General features: G+C 38.1%; 1 protein-coding gene across 2 annotated transcripts in view; it reads left to right on the top strand.

Moving 5' to 3' along the window:
* The window catches only part of Wdr24 (WD repeat domain 24), a 223,103-nt gene that overhangs the window by 151,732 nt on the left and 47,918 nt on the right, over positions 1-23,453 (top strand). For both annotated transcript variants that reach the window (XM_090383842.1, XM_090383843.1), the window contains exon 10: positions 2,865-3,436. In XM_090383842.1, coding sequence (XP_090239968.1) covers positions 2,865-3,436 — 572 coding nt within the window. The remainder of the gene's footprint in view (positions 1-2,864; positions 3,437-23,453) is intronic.

Genomic DNA, 23,453 nt, shown 5'->3' on the forward strand with positions numbered 1-23,453 from the left:
ACTTATCATTTTCAGTGATAGTGAAATTCTAATAAAAATTTCACTCTAAAAAGGACATTGTTTGCTTTGTAGTGAATTTTTTCACTGGATGTTCATACTGGTTGAATTTGAAAATCTTCAAGAAAACCTCACATTACATTAGATAATATATAAAGGAGCGCCTGTAGAATTTCTGTTTCTTTCCCAGTGTGGAGAAGCTCTAGCAAAGAACTTCTCCATACAAGATCTGGAAAACATGGGGCCACTAAATACAAGATCTGATAAACAGATCTCGTATCCCTCCATTTTCAGTCTTTTCCTGTCCTCAAATAACACTATTTGCTAGTAAATACCTATTGAGACACTTGGCTATGGATATATTATTTATGTATGTGATCAGCAGAAAGTTATTTGAATATCCAGTGAACGTACTTGAGAGCTCTTCAGGCTCTAGATCAGCTTTAATCAGTTTCCACCACCATTATACTAAACAGAAAATTTCAGGCTCTTCTTCACCACACAGCAAGTGCAGTAAAATGCAATATTATAATATTTAATGGTTTTTTTTTTTTTTTTTTTTTTTTCATAGCACAGCACTTTTTCATAACATTCTAGCAATTTCATCAAGAATGTGTTATTTAAAGTTTAACAGATAACTGCATTTGGCAGATAGGCCTTACTTCCATATAATCCATTAAAGCAAGGTTTTACTGTAATAACCAGGTTTTTGGTAACTCTGGAGAAATGCCGTATTGTCATTGAACTATGTAGAAATGGGTGGGAGTAAGACACAGTTTTTGTTTGTCCTGAAAATACATGTACAGGGTTGTTAAAATTAAAGTATCCCTATATAGAGGGCTCTGGAGCGAGTTCTAAGGCTCGTACTGAAGAGAAATTTGGACAACAGGTACAATAAAGAATGCGCTCACCATTTATTGAAAAAAAAAAAAAAAAAAAATTAGTTACAAAATTTGTCACTGTATGGCACGTAACTATCTTAGTTACAATTATGCAAATAACTTACAATTATTTGCATAATTGTAAGTTATTGCCACAGCACCACTACTCAGCTCTACTGTACTGTATAAACGCAAAGCAGTCTCTTCAAAATCATACAGTAGATGTTTGCCTACCTTACAGCAGCAGTGCCAATGACGTTGCAGGAAGAGGCGCTGTTAGTGAAGCTGTACTATCAGAACAGCAACAATGCAGCTACGGCTACCAGAGAATTCTGTCATCAGAAGCGCATAAGGTGTGGACCCACGACTGTCTGTGTTGTCTGCAAAATGATTGCGAAATTTGAAGCAACAGGACATCTTGATGTTCAACCAGGTAGAGGTCGAAATTGAGTGGACTCCTCTCGTGTTGAATATGTGGCTATGGCTGTCGTGGATTTATCGTCAATGTCCATGTGGTAGCACAAGTGTGCCAGCTGTTTCTCGTGAAGTGGACATGCCATATTCCACTGTAAGGCTAGTGTTGCGGCACTATCCTTACAAGATGCACATGCTACAGCAACTAAAGCATGGTGATGCAGATATTCATTTCACATATGCACTTCAGTTTCTGGCACGAATGACAGTGGATATCACTTGGCCATGGAACATCCTTTGGAGTGATGAAGCTCACTTCTGCTTAAATGGATAAGTGAATATGCACAACTGTTGCATTTGGGCAACAGAAAACCCTTGAGTTATCCAAGAGGTCCTGTTGCATTCTCCAAAAGTGACAGTGTGGTATGGATTTACGGCCACATTCACGATTGGGCCATATTTTTTTGAACAGGTAACACCAACTGGACCCTGCACCTGTTTCATCACTGCACAGTGATATTATGAAATGTTGGCAAATTTCGCAATACCAGAGCTGCAACAATGTGGGTGCCTCAGGATACCATATTCATGCAAGACAGTGTGCCACCCTACATCCACCGTTATGTCCAAATATTGCTAAGGCAGCACTTTACAGATGAACTGGTCATCAGCTATTGTTTCCAGACATCTTGGCCACCCCGATCACCAGACCTTGCCCCATACGACTTCTGGTTGTGGGGTTTTTTGAAGAACCAGGTGTATCGGGAAGGATTTCAAACTCTGGCAGATCTGAAGGACATCATTAGACATCATGTGCTGGTTATTCCAGTTGACATGTTACGTTCTGCTGTAGAAAATGCTGTTCTTCGAAATGAAACTGTTGTTGACCAAAACGGAGGACACATTGAACAATTGTAGTGCTGTTCAAGTGATTTGTATTGCCACAGTGCCATATAGTGACAAATTTTGTAACTAATTTTTTTTTTCCCAATAAATGCTGAGTGCATTCTTTGTTGTACCTATTGTCCAAATTTCTCTTCAGTACGAGCCTTAGAACTCGCTCCAGAGCCCTCTACATAGGGATACTTTAATTTTAACAACCCTGTATATTGATTTATAAACCAGAGCATCTGTATTGCAAATAATTTCTCTATTCTTATTTATTGTTACTTTTATATGTAACTCTCTTTCTTTTTATATATATTATTCATAACTCAATACCATGAATTATTTTGAGCAGTAAAAATTTATTTTAAAATTTTACCCTTTATAATAACAAATAAAAAATAGAAAACAAGCAAAAATATCTCTCTCAATAGCAAGCAAATTAATGCTTTAATAATATAGCTGTGTAATTTTTTTTGTACAATATTTTAATTTTTTTGTTTCATTATTTAGTTCAATTTCTGGTACATTTCATTTAAATATTGTTAATCTTGATTTCTCTTAATCTTAATATTTTTTAAAAGCTGTTAACTGTATAACTCAATAATTTAATTTTAGGATAACTTAAAAAATGCATTCCTAATATTTATTTTAATCTGTTAATATGATTTTATCATTTCTTATCAGGAATTGATAGCTCACAAGATGGTAATAATCAGAAATCAAGCCGACATAACAGTGGAAATACTGTGTATAATGCAGGAAGCAAAAGTGGAAGCAGACATGTTAGTGGTGGTGGTGCTAGTTATGGAACTGCAGATCGTCTGGTAGCTGATACATCAGGAGCTACAGAAGATGATTCAGATACAACAGAAACAGATCATGACAGTACTCTTACAAATATAGCTACTAGTATGGTCCATGTTCAAGGGGATTATTTCTTTGGTGATGGTGACATTGATCATTTAATGGGATTTGATTATAGTGAAATTGCAACTTTAAATAGTGCCCAAGACTGGACTCTTCCTGCTGAAGCTTTCCAGCCTCGTCATCCAATTCGGGAATGCTTTCCACCTCCTGAAATCACTAACGATCCTAGTTCTGTTACAAGTGCTTGTGAAGATGAGACAGAAATAGATATGACTGCCAGTGATGTAGAAGATCAGACTAGGAGATTGGCAACATCTGCTATGCCACCATTGCCATCTTGGTGTTTTACTGACCTCATAGTGGATTTATTGCATTATCATGCTTCTCAGGTAGTATATTAATAAACCAGGTATTTGATTATATTTCTCTTTATAAAAAGTATATAGATGACCACACTAAATTGACACTTTACTGTGTGCTGACTGATTCATTAATTATTTAGCACACAGCACACACACACGATATATAAATTTATTATATGAGTATTACTACAATATTTTGTCCTTTGATTTATATATTAGAGGTATATAAATGAAAATTATGGTCTGAAAACCTTGTATATTTAAAGTTTTTGAAAACAACACAAAGTAGTTCCCAGTTGTATTAAATGATATATCAAAATATTTATTAAATAAATCATTAGTTTTTTTTTTTTAAGGAATTTTATGTCAGAGAATGCAAGAATTAGTTGATTTCATTGCATCCTCTAACGTTACGAAGGTTTCCTGTAATTGTCTATGAATTTTAATTATGCATATACATGTATTATGCTTAATTCATTTTCCTCTAATTATGCATTAGAGGAAAATGAATATATACAGAAGGATAATTGCACTATATAATATCTAGATTTCAGATTATATGCAATTGTATATGTGCATATGTGAATGCATATTGTGGCCATTATAGTCATTAGTGCATATATATGCATATGACACGGGAACGAGAGTAGCCTTGTGCAGGCGAAATTTTTACTGCTCCTGGAAATAGAGAAGTTTTTCTCTTTTATTAGCTTAAATTGGCATATTAACTTATTTTCTAGTGTAGCTTTATATTCCTGGTTACAATACTTAGTTTAAAGTTTAAGTTAGATAGAGATTTTGTAGGTTATTACTTAGTATCGGTAAGGGTATCCAATCCATGTGTTACAAGTTTTGCAGCTCCACTGAACAAGAAGATTTTTATCCATATTTAGCTGCTTTATTGACCAATTGTTATATTAAATTGTTTTCTATAAGTAGCTTATAGACCTAGTCAATATCCTTGGTTTATTCTGAATTGAGACAGCGAGATTTTGGAAGTTAATTAATACTTAAAGTGTCCGTAGATTTACCGTTCGTAACTTGCCACAATTGTTATACGATACAATGTTATATCCCGAACTAGATAGCGTTAGCTTAGTATAGTATAGTATAGTATATTATATTATATAATATAATAGTGTCAATTAATCAGTAAAATCTATTAATCTTGTTAAACTTCATTGTCAATTAAATTGTACTTTTTAACTAAATACATATAACGACTTACATTTTACAAATATAACATAATTAATTAATACATAACTTGATACGGAAGTTATATAAACGGAACTTGTAGATAATACTTGATATTGAAAAATATATATAGATATATAGTGTTATATAACTGTGTTGGAATACAAATTTAGGGTTATAATTTTGTACTGAAATTGAAATTTTATTGAAATTAAAACAAAATCATGACTCAGACCAGAGCAGCAAAGCAAAAGGCTCAAGCTAATGGGAGTTCTGTGGCTCGGGAGAACTGAGGGGGGCAGTTGCCCTCCGAATCACAGCCTTTTAAAATGCACTGCTTGCATGTTGTTTATGGAGCAATTGGGTACGGAATATGATATTGCCATGGGGGATGTCTTTGTGTGCGCGCGATGTAAGGAGTGTAAATAAATCAGGCAACAACTCAGTGTTGTTATGGGAGCTTGAAGTACAGGGTGGATGCCTTCGAAGGATCTAAATTCAGGGGCCCATAAAGCTCTCAGCTATCCACATCAATGCCGGAGCTTGCACTTGATCATCATGCAACACAGCTGTTGTTGTTGTTGTTGTTGTTGTTTGGTTTTTAGGAGCATTAGCAACTAAGGCCATATTGCTCCGTGAATATGCGGTGGTCATTCCCTGACCTTTCCGTATTTGGTGGTGACGGGCTCGAACCCCGGTTTAATCAAGAAGCGTGTGCTACGCACTGCTGCTCCTTCCCACCTGACTACGGAAGCGCCTGCAACACAGCGGCAACCTCTAAGGCAGAATGCACTGGTCCCACAGGAAATAGTAGTTGTTGGTGACTCTATTCTAAGGGAAACGGGGAACATGGTATGTAAAAAGTATAGGTGGAACAGGACCAGGGTATGTCTGCCGGGGGCAAAGGTTGATGACATTATAGAGCAGATATCTTTTAAGGGCACAAAAGGTGATATTGTTTTACACGTTGACACTAATTATATTAAGAGTAGGAGACCAGCGAAATTACTTAACAAGTACAGATCACCGTTGAAAAAAAGCTGTGAATTAGGGTTGAATTTGAAAGTGTCTGCAATTCTGCCCAGACACGATAGGAGGGAGTATATGATGAGAGCCTTGTCGATCAATTCAATGCTGGAAAGATTGTGCAAGGTTCAAGGGGTAGAATTTTTTTTCAGCCTGGTCTGTACTTGTTAACAGAAGAGACTGCTTCTACAGGGATGGGATATACTTAAATAGAAAGGGTGCAAGAATATTTGCTGATGCTATCGAGGCAGTGTTAAGTGGGTTGGAAAACTGCTAGCTTGGGGTGATTCAAGGACTAATAGATTAACAGTAGCCACTGGCAGAGGTGAAAGTGATTCTTGCACTGCTTCTATTGGAATGAGCAGCAGCCTGGAAAACAAGATGCAGGATATTTCAGAGACTGCTGGGAGTCATTGCGGTACAAGTAAACACATGGGTTGTGTTAGGGTAGCTAAGAATAGAAACAAGTGCATGTATACTTGCGTGTACACCAATACTAGGAGTTTGGTAAATAAATTTGATGAATTTGAGGTATTGCTCAAAACATCAAAGGCAGATATTGTTGGGATATCAGAGACGTGGTGTCACACAGATATAAGGAATTCAGAACTGGAATTTGGGGAGTACAATGTGTACAGAAAAGATTGACAGGATAGGAAGGGAGGAGGGGGTTATCCTATTAGTTAAGAAACACATAAAATCCAAGGAAGTGAAGCCAGTCGAAATCGCTGGACAGTGCAATGTCTAGTCAGTTTGGTGTGACATAATCATTGGGAGATCAAAATTGAGAGTAGGAGTGTGCTATAGGCCTAATGACCCTGATGAGTATAATAAGAAACTGTACAGGGAAATAGAGTGGGCTAGTAAATCAGAGAATCTTATAATGGGGGATTTTAATTTCCCAGATATTGACTGGAATTTGTGGGTTGGCTACTCACTCACACACTAGCAAGGCTTTTATGGATTTATTGGATGATTGTTTTCTACATCAGCATGTTCGGGAGGTAACTAGAGGGAGTAATACTCTGATCTGATTATCAGTAATGATTCTTCATGCATTAAGAATCTGCAGATAAAGGAACCACTAGGTGGCAGTAATCACAGTGTGCTGAAGTGGGATTTACTCAAAGAGGTAACTACCATCAGGGGTAAAAGGAAGAGTTTTTGCTTTCGTAAAGGTGACTACGATGGTCTGAGACAGTATTTAAATTCTATACAGGGGGACCAACTGATGATGTTACTAACAGCAAATTCAAAATGGGAAGCATTCAAAGAATTTATCTTAGAAGCTACTCGGATTTACATACCAATCAAGAAATATTGTTCAATGTTTAGGCCTAAATAGATGTCAGATGAACTAATGAGACATATGGCAGAGAAGAAAAATGCATGGGATACATATAAATTAATGGGTGACATGGAAACCTATGATAGATATAAGCTGGTCTGTAACCAAGTAACAAAGGAGATTAGGCAGGCAAAAGCAGATTATGAGAAATCCTTGGCAAAGAATGCAAAAAAAAACCCAGAAAAGAGTTCTTTACCTATGTAAACTCTAGAAGGAAAGGGATGAATCAGATTGGATCACTGGATATTGATGGTTCAACTGTTTGATGATCCTGCTCAGGTGGCTAACAAACTACACGTGTATTTTGCATCTACATTCACACGTGAGGATTTATTCAGAAGGGGGAATGCCAGAGGTGAAGTAAACTCTGGCAATGAGCTAGATGATTTTGTAATAACTGAGAGGAAAGTGGAGGAGAAATTGTTGAGGATAAACATAAAAAAGGCACCTGTGGTGGATAGGATCTATCCAGTTATATTAAAGGAAGTAAGCAAACCCTTAGCCATAATTATGAGAGCTTCTTTGGACTCAGGGGAGCTACCCATAGACTGGAGATGTGCAAATGTGACCCCAATTCACAAAGGAGGATCAAAGGCTGACACAAGTAATTATAGACCTGTGAGTTTAACTTCTGTTCCAGGAAAATTAATAGAGGCACTGGTTAAAGAAGCACTGAAAGATCACCTAGACAAGTCTTCAGTTATAGCTCGGACACAGCATGGTTTTGTTAAGGGAAAGTCTTACCTGACCAATTTGATTGGATACTATGATGCAGTCACAAAAGAACTGGATGCAGGGAATAACTTTGATATTATATATTTGAATCTTAGAAAGGCTTTTGATACTGTTGCACATGGAAGACTGCTGCACAAATTGGAGCAGTGTAGCATTGGAGGCAAATTGCTGCTATGGATAAAGGGATGGTTGAGGGGGAGAAGACAGAGAGTAGTAACCAATGGATACTGCTCACCATGGACTAATGTTATTAGTGGAGTCCCTCAGGGTTCAGTGTTGGGTCCATTGTTGTTTTCTATATTTATAAATGATATTGATGATGGTATATCAAGCTTAATGTCCACATTTGTAGACGATACAAAGGTTGGCAGGGTTGTTAAGGACACTACTGACTAACTACACGCAGCAGCATACTGTCAGTAGTGACAGCATACTGTCACTTCTGACAGTATGCTGTCACTACTGACAGTATGCCGCTGCAACAGGATCTGGAAAGGTTGAGCAGATGGGATGAGAGGTGGAAAAAAAGTTTAACATTGACAAATGTAAAGTACTACATATATGAAACAGTAATCCCAGAGTAACGTATCAACTCTGTGGTACTACACTGACTGTGGTAGAGAATGAAAAGGAACTAGGAGTAATTGTGCTGGCAGATATAAAGTTTTTGAGGAGTGCAGATGGGCTGCAAGAGTAGCTCATGATGTCTTGTCAATGATATACAGGAATTTTTCTAGCAGGGATAAGGAGGTGATTATTCCCTTGTATAAGGCAATGGTCAGGCCACACCTTGAGTACTGTAAGCAGGTCTGGAGACCTCATTTCAAGAAGGATGTAGAGCTGCTGGAACAAGTACAGAGAAGACCAACAAGATTAGTGAATGGAACAGAGGGTTTCTCTTACGAAGAAAGGCTTAAGTTTTGCAAATTACAGTGTCTGGAGATTAGGCACCGGCAAGTTCATCTGATAGAGGTGTATAAAGCCTTGAATGGTTTGAGCATACTCAATGCTGATGGGATTCTTCCTCTTGCTCAGAATAATCGCCTGAAAGGGATTTTTTTTTTTTCAAATTGAGAAAGGACAGATGTTGGATAGATGTGCAGAAATTTGCCTTTAGCCAGCGAGTCGTTGATTGGTGGAACAGACTTCCATCCCTTGTTGTGGAAGTTGATAGCCTAAATAAATTTAAATCTAAATAAATTTCGAACGAACGGAAGGGTGAAATAGGAGTGGTTTTTTTTTTGGCCAATGTTGCAAAAGCTTGCTTTCTTGCATCATATGCCTTTACTAATGCTAATGCCAAAAATATTACAAACAGTACTGCATATATGGTGCAAGATGGTCCTTGAGGGTTTTCACAGTCATTCTCTCAGATATGCCAGACAAGCTGTGCTTGCTACCTGGGAGCTAAAACACTGATCTGATGGAACTGATATTCGGGTGATAGTCAAATTCTCTGCTTGCACCTTCACGATGGTGGGACTGTTAGTAAACCTGGGTATAACCTCCATGCACATGCAAACTGTGGGTGACGGCAAGTTCATCTGATAGAGGTGTATAAAGCCTTGAATGGTTTGAGCATACTCAATGCTGATGGGATTCTTCCTCTTGCTCAGAATAATCGCCTGAAAGGGATTTTTTTTTTTTCAAATTGAGAAAGGACAGATGTTGGATAGATGTGCAGAAATTTGCCTTTAGCCAGCGAGTCGTTGATTGGTGGAACAGACTTCCATCCCTTGTTGTGGAAGTTGATAGCCTAAATAAATTTAAATCTAAATAAATTTCGAACGAACGGAAGGGTGAAATAGGAGTGGTTTTTTTTTTGGCCAATGTTGCAAAAGCTTGCTTTCTTGCATCATATGCCTTTACTAATGCTAATGCCAAAAATATTACAAACAGTACTGCATATATGGTGCAAGATGGTCCTTGAGGGTTTTCACAGTCATTCTCTCAGATATGCCAGACAAGCTGTGCTTGCTACCTGGGAGCTAAAACACTGATCTGATGGAACTGATATTCGGGTGATAGTCAAATTCTCTGCTTGCACCTTCACGATGGTGGGACTGTTAGTAAACCTGGGTATAACCTCCATGCACATGCAAACTGTGGGTGACCACCCAGGTGTGAACCAACGTAAGCAGAGGTTAAGGTGTACAGACGTACAAGAATGCAAAATGGGATGACCTGCGCAATTTCTTTTCCTTGGTCGGATTACTGTTTCAAAACTTCTGATGTCAACGTTTGCTCAGACCTTGTCAGTGAAATTATTCTTATAGGAATGGAATCCTTTATCTCACCCCCCACTTTAAAATCTTGTTCTTTATCTAAACCTTGGTTTTCTAATAAATGTGCTAAGACTGTTCAAGAGAAGAATGTTGCATATCGTAATTGGCTTGTTTCCAATTCTTCGGTTTCATTTTCTGCCTACAGCAAAGTTCTCAACAATTGTAAATCAGTTATTAATCAGTCCATACTAGATTTTGAACAAGCTAAGAGTAGAAAATTTGCTTCTTGCCCTAATGGTAGCCAAGCATTCTGGTTTGTTACCTAAGCTATTGCCGCAACTTTTGCCCATCTCTTCTCTCACCTCTGTCAAAACCAGATGGTTCTGTTGTCACTTCAGCCAAGGATAAAGCTGACCTGCTAGCATCCCATTTTTTTTCTAACTCATGTATTAACGATCTTGGTAAAACACATCCCATTCCCAACCCACTCCACTCAATGCCTCCTGTGGTCTTCCGTCAAAAGGATGTCAGAAGGATTTTGACGAAACTTGGTGCTAAGAAAGCTCCAAGTCCTAATGGTATTTCTCCACTTGTTTTCAAAACCTGCGTCCCTGTTCTTACTCCTGTTCTTTGCCACCTTTTTTCACTTTTTTATTCCAAAGGTGTTTTTCCTTCTGCTTGGAAATTTGCTCATATCCAGGCAGTTCCTAAAAAGAGTGACAAAAATACTCCCATCCAATTTTCATTCCATTGCAATTACTTTTCTCTTTCTAAAGTAATGGAGAAATGAATTAACCGCCAACTGTTAAACTACCTAGAAATCTTCCATCTGATCAATGATCACCAGTATAGATTCTGTCAGTGTCAGTCCATTGGTGATCATTTATCTGATGGAAGATTTTTAGGTAGTTTTCTAGGAAAATGGACAAATTAAATGGAAAAGTTTGTTGAAACACAAGCAATTGCTCTTGCCATCTCAAAGGCTTTTGATTGTGTTTGGCATAAAAGTCTTCTAAACAAGCTTCCATCTTATGGTTTGTCAACTGTTTTTTGTAATTGGTTATCCAGTTTTCTCTGATCGCTCACTGAGGGTGATGGTTCTCTGTCTTCTAACTCCTCCATTAATGCTGCTGTTCCCCAAAGTTCAGTTCTTTCCCCCACTCTTTTCTTCTTGTATAATGACCTTCTTCCATTGCCTGGAAATGCTATCCATAGTTTTGCCGATGATAGCACATTGCATTCCACTTTCCATTTTGAGAAACCTTGCCCTGCTCAATCAGCTTCAACTTCTCTAATATCCGCTACCAATTCCTTAAATGCTGATCTCCAGGTAATTCTTTAGTGGGGCAAAGTCATTCAGTCCTTCTAAAACTCAGTCTTGTTTTAAATTTCGAAAAAAGGATTCTTCTGCTCCTATGCTTATCTATGGTGACACTCTGATTTCTAGGCAAGTTGATATATCTCTTTTGGGGATTACCCTGACTTCTAATCTCTCTTGGCACAAGCACATTACAAATATTGCTTAATCTGCATCTAAAAAATTTGGTTTTCTCTTTTGCTCTTGTCATTACTTTTCTTCCCTACAGCTATTCGCCCTGTACAAATCGCAAATCTGACATGCCATGGAATATTGTTCCCACTCAGGCTTCTAGATTCCATTTAGAAGAGAGCAGTTAGGTTAATTAATGACTCATCTCTAAATGAATCTCTCCACTCACTGTCTCATAGACGTACAGTTTCTGCTGCATGCCTTTTCTACAGATACTTCCAGGGACACTGTTCTTCTGAATTGGCTTCTATGATTCCCACTCTCTCTTTCAAAACAGTCCAAACATGTGCTGCGACCAGCCAACATCCATTTACTGTCCAACTTCAAACTCACAGAACCAACTTTTCATCTTCCTCATTTATTTATTCAACTGCCGTTTTCTGGAACAATCTTCCTTCATACTTATCTCCTGAAAATTAGTCTATAGAAGTTCAAGTTTAATGTTAACAACTATCTTCTCTCGTCTTCTCAACCTCCAACCCAAGCATGGTACTAAGTACTATAGGTATTATACCTTTAATACCTCTCGTGTTTGGGGTTTTCATAAAAAAAAAATATATATATTCCTTAACTTGGTCATTTTGTTTGAGATGTTGATCTCAGAACTACTTAAGACACTGTAGTGCAATTAAATTAGCATGGCAGAACATTTCACTGAGGATGAGAAATGTTTTAATGCTATTTCGCTATTCATTCTCATGCTATATTGACATCAGATGAGTTATTTTCATTAAGCATACCAAAATTAAATCTGTCAAAAACCTCCATATGGAACCATGGAAAAGGTTTTGCTATGGATGGCATTATTGTGTTCTGTGTTGTTTGTGAAAAGAATGTTCCATGCAAGAAAAATTTCCAAATTGACCAACATATAAAAATAGCAATGCACATTATGGCTAAGCAAAGGAAAATCAAGGAAAAATTTCCAGAGCAGTCACTTTTAATCATGAAGAGGAAGAGAAAAATGGGTTTCAAAAGATTTGTGTCTTGCCCTGATAAGAAGCAATATCCCTTCCAATAAGTTACACGAGTGAATTTTCAAGAAATTTTTGAAAATTTTATTGTCTAAATAAAAATATTCCAGATGAATCTACCTTGATAAAGAAATACTTTAATGCTATTTATGACAACATTATTCACAAAATTCTTCAATATATTAGAGAAAACTACCTTTGAATGTTGACAAAATGATAGACATTCATAGCTGCTATTATTGCACATTTTATATGTGGCAGATTAGATACAGAACCATCACATCAATATTTACCTGCTTCTAAGGCCCTAGAAAAGGTGAATTACTCTACAATAATAAGATTTTGTAATGATTCTCTGCAGTTATTTTGACCAGAATCGACCCACAGTAAAAAAGTCCACATTTTTGTTAGTGATGCTGCTCATATATGTTAATTTCTGCGTTACAAGTTTTCTATCCAAATCTGATCCATTTTACTTGCTTAGCAAATAGCATGGATCAGGTTGGCAAAGGCAGTTCGGGAGAATTTTGGTGAAATTAGAAAAAAAATATTTTGTCAAAAACACCTTTGAGAATAGCAACTTACAGAAATATGCTACCTACTCTTCCTCCCCAACCTGACCTTGTTCTCACAAGATCAAGAACATGGTTACAAGGCCGTTTTATGCTAAAAATTTTGATTGTATAAAAGAATTTGTTGATTCCTTGGATAGTATGTGGTGGATATTGCAATAGCCACTAGATAGTATCTAGTGACTATTGCAGTGTTTTTTTTTTTTTTTTTTTTTATGTAAACACCAAACACGAGAGGTATTAGAACCTATAGTACTTAGTACCATGCTTGGGTTGGAGGTTGAGAAGATGAAAGAATATATTTGTTGACATTGGACTTGAACTTCTGTAGATTGTATTTTTCAGGAAATACTTATGAAGGAAGGTTGTTCCAGAAAATGGCAGTTGCATGAATAAACAAAGAAGATGAAAGGTTGGTTCTGTGAGTTTGAAGTTGGATAGCAAATGGATGTTGGCTGGTGACGGCACGTGTTCGGACTGTTTTGAAAGAGAGAGCGGGAATTATAGAAGCCAATTCAGAAGAACAGTGCCCATGGAAGTATCTGTAGAAGAGGCATGCAGCAGAAACAGTAAGTCTATGAGACAGCGAGTGGAGAGACTCTGTTAGAGATGAATCATTAATTAACCTAACTGTCCTCTTCTGAATGGAATCAAGAAGCCTGAGACAGGTTTTGGGGGCACCACCCCAGATGTGGAAACAATATTCCATGGCAGGGCGGATTTGCGATTTATACAGAGTGAGCAGCTGTTTGGAAGAAAAGTAACGCGAAAGAGCGAAAAAGAAAACCAAGTTTTTTAGATGCAGAGGAAGCAATATTTGTAATGTGCTTATGCCAAGAGAGATTAGAAGTCAGGGTAATCCCCAAAAGATATATATCATTTTGCCTATAAATCGAAGTGTCACTAAAGATAAGCATAGGAGCAGAAGAATCCTTTTTGGAGATATAAGACAAGACTGAGTTTTAGAAGGGTTGAAATCAACTAGGTTGTCTTTGCCCCACTGGAAAATTACCTGAAGATCGGCATTTAAGGAAATGGTAGCAGATTTTCTAGAAGTTGAAGCTGATTCGGCAGGACAAGATTTCTCAAAATGGAAAGTGGAATGCAATGTGCTATCATCGGCAAAACTATGGATAGGATTTCCAGTCAATGGAAGAAGGTAATTAATATACAAGAGGAAAAGAGTGGGGGAAAGAACTGAACCTTGGGGGACACCGTGGAGAAGTTAGAAGTTAGTGGAGAAGTTAGAAGACAGAGAGCCATCTACCATCACCCTCAGTGAGCGATCAGAGAGAAAACTGGATAACCAATTCCTAAAAACAGTTGGCAAACCATAAGATGGAAGCTTGTATAGAAGAACTTTATGCCAAACAAGATCGAAAGCCTTTGAGATGTCAAGAGCAACTACCTGTGTTTCACCAAACCTTTCCATTGAATTAGTCCATAAATGGGTAACATAAGCCAGAATATCACCAGTGGATCGACACTGACGGAATCCATTCTGGCAATCGTTGATCAGACGGAAGGTTTCTAGGTAGTTTAAGAGTTGGCGGTTAATTGATTTCTCCATTACTTTAGAAAGAGTAGAAGTAATTGCAATGGGACGATAATTGGATGGGAGGGATTTGTCACTCTTTTTAGGAACTGGCTGGATATAAGCAAATTTCCAAGCAGAGGGAAAAACACCTTTGGAATAAGAAAGTGAAAAAAGGCGGCAAAGAATAGGAGTAAGTTCAGGAGCACAGGTTTTGAGAACAAGTGGAGAGATGCCATGAGGACCTGGAGCTTTCTTAGCATCAAGATTCGTCAAAATCCTTCTGACATCCTTTTGACGGAAGAACACAGGAGGCATTGAATGGAGCGTGTTGGGAATGGTAGGAGGTTTTTTACCAACATCATTAATACGTGAGTTGGAAGAAAAATGGGATGCTAGTAGGTCAGCTTTATCCTTGGCTGAAGTGACAACAGAACCATCTGGTTTGGACAGAGGTGGCAGAAAATGAAACTGAAGTATTAGAATCAAGTCAGTTACGATATGCAACATTCTTCTCTTGAACAGCCTTAGCACATTTATTGGAAAACCAAGGTTTAGATAAAGGATGAAATTTTAAAGTGGAGTGTGGAATAAAGGATTCTATTCCTGCAAGAATAATTTCACTGACATGATCTGAGCAAACGTTGAGAAGTACCACCTTTGAGGCGAAAGGAATCATACAGCGAATAATTTGGGCATCTCAGATGAGCAGTAGTTGAATCAACCGATAACTGAGATTCTTTCAGAAAAAGTACATGGAGTTTGGCAGACTGCAAGTGGAAATGGACATCATTGAGATTAGAATTGAGACCACGTATATTTGTGAAATGAATTAGGAAGTGCTTGGGAGGTTTAGATCTTTTCGCAAATAAGCTTGCTCTATTAGTTTGACAATTCATTGTGTATTCAATAGTAAGAAAACATGGGTGGGACATGCTGTATGAAGTAATTAAATTTTTGGATATGGCATACACATGGTAAGAATATACCCAGATCCTTGACATAACGTGGCCTCGACAATGCTCCCCGCATACACACTACTCGGACTCCCTCCAGTCACTATCTGACAGAGTAGAGGTAGCAAGATTATACACTAGCTGATTGGGAAGCCTCCTAGAGAGTTACCAATAGGTTCATTCAGGTGTACTAACTAGCGGCCGGCCTGCGAACACTGTTTTAGAGCTGTACCCTCGAAGTGTAAGGAATATTGGATCTCGCCACGATGTTCATCATAACCTCAAAAGTCATCAATCATACTGCATGATGGAAGAGATAGGGAAGGGTTGACCGGAACTTAGCTCTAGAGACTAAACATGGGTTCCACCACTTGAAGCCTCCAATAAGCAAAGTGATGGTATTGTGCAGATTGATGAGAGTCATCTACCACCTAGTACTGGCTGGTAACATAGAGGGGCAGCATTCCTCCATGTGGTGTGGGTGCCACACCTCAACCCCTGCTTACGTTGGTTCACACATGGGTCGTCACCCACCATGTACTTGTGCATGGAGGTTATACCGAGGATTACTAACAGTCCCACCATCGTGAAGGTGCAAGCAGAAGGTTTGGCTGTCACAGACCGTCCGGACTTCGCCGAAATTGGGTCCACTTCACTTGAGTGTCACCTGAATATCAGTTCCATCAGCGTTTTAGACTCCCAGTTAGCAAGTACAGCATGTCTGGCATATCTGAGAGAATATCTGTGACAACCTGAAGGACCTAATTCTTTGGCTAGGAAATCTTTATTGTTCATGGTTACTTAGTTGCTTAACTGAATTTGAAACATGGGGACTTTCTTTGGGCAGCACAATTGGTGAAATGAAAAAAGTCAAATTGCATTGCACATTTCAGCTGTGCCTGGAGACAGGAGAAGAAATAAGAATAAAATACAGTACAGGCAACTCTTAGTTTACGAACGTTTATGAATGTTCACTGTAACAAACGTCACAATTTGTTCAAAATTTCTTAGTCACCAATATATAAGAGTTCCTTGTAAATCGAAATGCCAAACGTATAATGAACACAGTTGTAAGATTTAAATAAATAAACTTTGAAAAAATGTATTTATTACAATAATCATCGAAAAATTTTTATTATATGATAATTGTACTGAACTGCTCTTGGTTAATAAAACTAATCTAGCCAGTAAAAAAACGCTGGTTTACATGTCATGCCACGTAGAATGTTTTCTCGTGGGAAAGAAATCGGTGATTCCCCCTATTATAATATAATAGGATCGTCACTTGCTTTGCCTAAGTTTCTTAGATGGTCAACTGCTGGTTAACTTAGGGTCTGGGAAAGGGAAGCTTATGCACCCGATTGATCTTTCGCATCATACAACAAGAAACCTGGTCAGTTGTTTTTATAGACACCATTAAGTGTAGTTCTGCATTTGGTGACTTAAAAATATATTTTTAAAAATATAAGCGATCATGGATCCAAAGTGAAATAGTAGTGCTGGTGCTGATAGTGGTAGTAATAAAAGATGCAGTATTAGTTTAGAAACTAAGCTAGATATTATAAAAAGACAGAAAGAGGTCAGAAGAAGGTGGACATAGCTTGTCATTATGGTGTGAATCTATCGAGTATCGCAACAATTATTAAAGATAAAGAAAGAATTGTGGAGTAAAAGTTGAATATATATGTATGTACAGTACATATATTATTTTAGTACTCATTTTCTTTTTTCTGTTTTGTAACTCTTTATGTTTTTAATTAAAATTAACAAGTACAATATTGTGTTTTTTTATTCTTTTCTTATTTTACGTTACTTTACATATCATATACAATAAACCATAACACATACACACATTATAATAAAATGTATGTATAGACCAGCATATCCCAAACTTTTTTAACCACGGAACACTTTTCATCTCACAATATATTTACGGAACACTTATGAAACACAAGTTTAGCGGGATCCAAAGAACTGTTTCTAATATTTTATTACATCAGAAGATGCTCCTGATACTACACACTGTGCATCAGGAGCATCTTCATTTCCAACACGTTAAGCCGAAATTCAAATAACTGTCATCATACTTTCGTTTTGGTCTTTTATTAGTTGGTTCCTGCTTTTTCACTTCAGATTTTTCTGGAACAAAAAGCTGCGATATTCAACCTCACTTCGAAATGTGACAATATTGTGTTTGTTTTCATTGAGCCGACCGGGCTAGCCGTGTGTGGAAAGTGCCTGCCTGGCAACCCAAAGGTCACGGGTTCGATTCCCGCCTCGGGCTTGGATCAAAGTACTGCAAAAAAAAAAACCTTGGGAGGTGCATTATGGCCACAGAAGCCTACGCGCCAACAACTATAAAAAAAAAAAAAAAAAGATTTCATTGACCACAGTTGCACTACTAGAAGTACTTGCTTCTCGTTTTAAAGTTCCTTTTTTCAACACAAATCTACGGTCATTTATTTTAATAATATTTTGAAATACTGATAATTATCAAAAAAAAATTAAACAAGTGAGTTTAGTTATGATATTGGTTCACTTTCCCCTCTCCTTCAACCCGTGTACTCCAGGCTAAATCGCATACGAATAGCGTATTAGATCACTACAATGCTACTTTTTTTTAGATGTCATTACCTCTAAGCATACTTCTCTATGCAAAAGCCCGCTAAAATAGTGTTCTGCAGTCTATTTAATTATTAGTCTTTGCCAGTATATTAATAACCGAAAAAAAATAAAGTTAGAAATTATAATGCTACAAAAGTGGTGTACACTACAAATATGCAAAATGTATTTAATTTATTTTATTTTTTTAATTATTAATTACGATTTTTCACGGAACACAGTTTGGGAAACGCTTGTGTAGACCATTCAATGTTTAGTACATGGTTTTATGCTGTAAAATGGCTGCTAACGTATATGATATGTATCGTAAAAGCTCAGGAATGCAACATACACATAATGAACAAAACTTATAATGAACAACGTCTTGGAACAGAACGTTTATGAACAGAACTTGTTCATAAACTGAGAGTTACCTGTAATGTTTTAGAAAAGAATTCATGATTTCACACTTTAAAGAAAATAGATGAATTTGTAAATGGAAATGAACTTCCATTTCAAATAAAGACTTCAAATGCTCACATTTCTAAATATGATGCAGTCATTTCCGTAGAAGTAGATAGGTCATTCTCTGCATATGAAATGATCTTGGATGATAAACAGCAAAAATTTACAATGGTCCACTTTGAGAAATATATTATTGCGTACAGCTAGGCCTCACATAACGTGAGTTCGATTAACGCGATATTCAGTTAATGCTATTTGAAAAATGATACCAATTTTCACTTTACACGATGCAAATTTCCAGTTAACGCGATCTTTTTTTTTTTATGCCATAGTTGAAAAAGATTTGAATCGTGCGTTAAGCTTACTGCGAGTCATACGGTCAATAAACAAATGTTTTCCTGCTGCCCGCCTCGGTGTGTTCCATCAACTATCGGAAGAAGACGTGTTTGTCTCCTGCTAATAAAGTCAATGCAGACTTGCATTTAAAAATTCAAATTTTTAAATGAGCCAGATGAAAATGTTACCGCGAAGGAGATAACGGTAAAAGAATTAGATGAAATCTTTCGTATCGCATAGAACCTCAAACAAAAGGTTTGATGTTCTCTGCGATATTTATTTCGCCAGGGCCCAGAGAAGATTGTTGTCGGCTATCAGAAATTGATTGATGAAAAAAGAAAGTCAACACTGTTCAAATATTTCCGCAACAGTAATTTCTTCATTGTGTATTTTATGTCAGAGGTTCCCAAAGTTTCTCGGTTCACGGCGCCTTTAATGTCTCAGTAATTTTTTCAAGGCACACCCAGACCAAAAGAAATACCTAACAGTTTTGTTTAGTAGTTAGGTCCAAACAACTTAATAAGAAATGCTGAAACTGTGAACTACCTCGAGCTAGTAGTTCGCACGGTGTCCGACAGATGTCGAGTATCGCTGTTTCCCTTGAAAATTTAAAATATTCCACGGCACACAGTTTAAGAACCGCTGTTTTATGCAATAAACATTTAATTCCATAATTATTTTCATTATCTTTTACATTATATACAGTTAAAAAGTTATTTAAAAGGTATTTTTAAATTTTTTATGGACATTCCAGAAGGTTGACCAATTATAATTTTTCCTATTCCGTTTTGCGCGATGCGCTCGCGGGACGAATTAACCGCATTAATCGAGACCTGCCTGTATTTTAACAAAAAATTATTCCAGGTGTGAGTTTGTAAGTGAAAACAATCAAAAAAAATATGCTAAAACTTTTCATAAACAGTTTTATTACTTTAACATAGTTGGATACAAAGAAATTGTATTCAACATGTTAAATTGCAATAAATATTGTTCAATTAATTGTAATAAATGTAAAAATTGTTGTGTGTTTTAGTGCATATTTGACCTGTTTTTAGTGCCTACAATCTGATGTCTAATAATATCACAAAAAACAACACACACAGCTCATTTCTGTCATTATTATGACCCAAAAACACTAGTAAATGTTTTTGTGGCAAAGGAAACATTTACTTTCTAAAAGTTTAAACTTAAATAACATTTAAGTTTAAACTTTTAAATATTATTTATCTATAATCTAGTTTAATAAACCATTTAAACCGTGCAATGGAACATTTCCTTTGACATTTACTTCAGTCCTGTGTATAAATAATGTACACACAGATCAGATCAGATCAGTTTCTCACTGATCACATTATAGCAACTATTTAAATCGTTTCCATCTTCCCTGTTTTTATAGGTATGACTATAAACAGTTTAACCTGCAATAAACTCCTTGCTATCTTGCCTATAGGGTTACTGCACCAAGCATGAAGAAAAAGGCTTATGACTGCGAGAAGTTTCCTAACATAGGTTTATACAGGATGTTTCAAAATATGTGCAAAAATCCTAAGCACAAACTGGGATATATAAAAAAAAAAAAAAAAAAAACCCATAAATATGAGAAAGGCACTCCAAAAAATTATTAACTTCTTGAATGCAAATATCCAGCTTTGATTTTAATCCACTTGGAGGGAAAACTACCCTACTTTTAGAACTTTTTCTTCCAATTTGACACAAGAAAACCCAGATATTTTGTCAAGCACTTTTCATCAGGGACTGATTAATTCAGTCTAGTGAGAAAAAAATCAAAAAATATTTATCTCCCCCTTTCCGATCCAGATTAACTCAATCCCACGTTGAGATTGTCGTTGTCAGAAAAGCCAGAAGCAAAAGTGTTAAACTGCTTAGACCAAAATTTTATGTGATATTCAGCAGAGGCAGCATCACCATATACAGCTTTCTTGTGTTAACAAATAACTTTTGGTCCATTCCCTTCCCTTCGACGTGGGCACCTGTACGTGGTGAGGGGATCTCCCAGTGACGCTGCTGGACTTCCAGACTAGCATCACTGGGATCCAACGCCCACAGCCCAGGTTCCAGGCTTACATCAATGGAATCCGGCGTGTTTGCCGTGCGCTGCGACCTGTGGAAATTCGGAAAGGGGGATCCTGGTGGTTGAGGGGCCCAGCTTCAATACACCACTTTGGCCCCTGCTTCGACAAGACGGGTGGTCCTGGAAGGCCCGGCTAGGATCAATCGGCTAGTAGGCTCGCCTGCGAGGGTCAACCGTGTCAATGCCATGCCCCTACCCTCATGGTCTGAGGGACAGGATTCAGGCTGGCGGCGGTGCGGGTATAGTGTCTGGGTAGCCCTGGCGTTCCACTCCTGAGCGTATTTATTGCATTCCGGGTAGTGGGCGTCCCTTTGGGCTCCGTGGTGGGTGGGGAGCCCGGGCACTGAACAATTAAAAAAACTCCATGAATCCTGATAAACTCACTTCTTCAGGGGCCCCAACCCGGTCCCTATCTGAAACTATAGAAAACGATACTGATAGCAGTATTGCTACAAAGAGGCAGCGAACAGAAATATCATCAGGGCCTGTTCCAAAATTCTTAATTATTCATTCCACCACTGAAAAACCGATTGGCAAAATGTCGCCCTTCTTCATACAGAAAGGGTAGGATGGGTTAGCAGGGTCACCCAAATCAGTTAAGAGGCTCCGTTCTGGAGACCTCTTAATTGAAACCAAAACTGACAGGCAGTCTGAGCAGCTACTCCTTGCAACATCAATCGGAGGAGTACCCATAACAGTGACACCACATAGAACACTCAATTCATCGAGAGGTGTCATTTCGGAATGGGACCTTCTCGACGTAACCGAGGAGGAAATCTGCTTAGAATTGAAACCACAGGGAGTTATTGCCGTGAAAAGAATTAGTGCACGTAGGGATGGGAAACTTGTTAAAACCAGGAGCATTATCCTGACTTTTAACTCGCCCAAACCTCCTGATGAGATTAATGCTGGCTACATCAACTGTACAGTACGTCCATATGTTCCAAATCCTTTACGGTGTTTTAAATGCCAGAAATATGGACATTCTCAAATGGCCTGCCGTGGAGTCCTTGCATGCGCTCGATGTGGTGCAAAGGACCACGAAACAACAGCATGTTCAGCCGCAAAACCCACCTGCATTAATTGTGAGGGAGAACATCCAGCCTACTCACGAGCATGCCAGAGGTGGAAAGAAGAAAAAGAAATTCAACGGCTGAAGGCAGAGCTAAACATATCATACCAGGAGGCAAGGAAAGCTGTTAAACCTCTCAACATCAACAAACCTACCTATGCCCAGAAGGTAGCAGGGAGATGCTCCATTGGAACTCAGACGGACATGTCCATCCCTCCAAAAGAATCCTTTACACCCATCGCACATTATCTTTTAAGCTTCCAAAAGCCTGCACAGAAAGACCAATCAGCTGCCACTCCTATATCGGTACCTCCTAATGCTCCACAAGTAACAAAAGCATAAGAAAGGGGAAGTACCACCTAGTACCCAGGAAAACATGGATGTCGAGCAGAAGGAGGTACATGATGAGTCAGTTTTGGAACTCTTCACTGAGGAAGAAATGGACACAGGACAGCGTCCATACTTCCCCAGGAAGGATAAATCCAAGACTGGCAAAATTAAGCCCTCAGCACCTCGGAAGCTGCCTGATGGACCCACGAAGTCCAAATAATGGCTAAATTCCTACAGTGGAATTGTCGTGGATTCCGGCAAAATACTGACGACATCAAGGCACTCCTGCAAAAGCACAAACCAGTTTGCTTTTGCATACAGGAGACTTATTTAAAGGCAAATGATGACCCCACCATGCATAACATTACCATCCTTCGTAAGGATAGAATTGTGGATGGTCCTGCCCACGGAGGAGTCGCAATCCTCGTCGGCAACCAGATCCCATTTCAGCCTTTGCAGCTTACAACTAGCATTGAAGCTGTAGCAATTCGCCTTACAGTGGGGCTCTTATTAACTGTCTGCTCTGTTTATTTGCCACCTGGGATTGACATCCCCCAGAAAGACCTTGATGATCTTATCATGCAATTGCCTTCCCCTTGTTTAATTCTTGGGGATTTCAATGGACATAACCCTCTGTGGGGTAGTGCTGACATCAATGGAAGGGGACGAGTCATAGAGCATATGCTCACTGACAATGATCTCTCCCTCCTAAATGTGGGATCAAACACCTTCTTCCACATGCCTACCTGTACTTTCTCTGCCATTGATCTTTCTATCTGCTCCCCTTCTCTCCTTCCTTCACTTGCTTGGGAGGTGGAGGAGAACCCATATGGAAGCGATCACTTCCCCGTGATAATCACCCTAACTAGTGGTAGACCATGTCTTCCATTTAGTTTACCGCGGTGGAAGCTTGATCAGGCTGACTGGAATGCCTTTCAACATCTGGCAAATCTTGACATCGCTACAGTCAGTCAGGTGCCAATCAATGATGCAGTCGTGTACGTCACAGAAACAATTGTCCAAGCAGCTGCAATT

The sequence above is a fragment of the Mastigoproctus giganteus genome, chromosome 10 (genome assembly GCF_048544385.1).
Source record: "Mastigoproctus giganteus isolate SK-2022 chromosome 10, ASM4854438v1, whole genome shotgun sequence".
NCBI classification, from domain to species: domain Eukaryota; kingdom Metazoa; phylum Arthropoda; class Arachnida; order Uropygi; family Thelyphonidae; genus Mastigoproctus; species Mastigoproctus giganteus.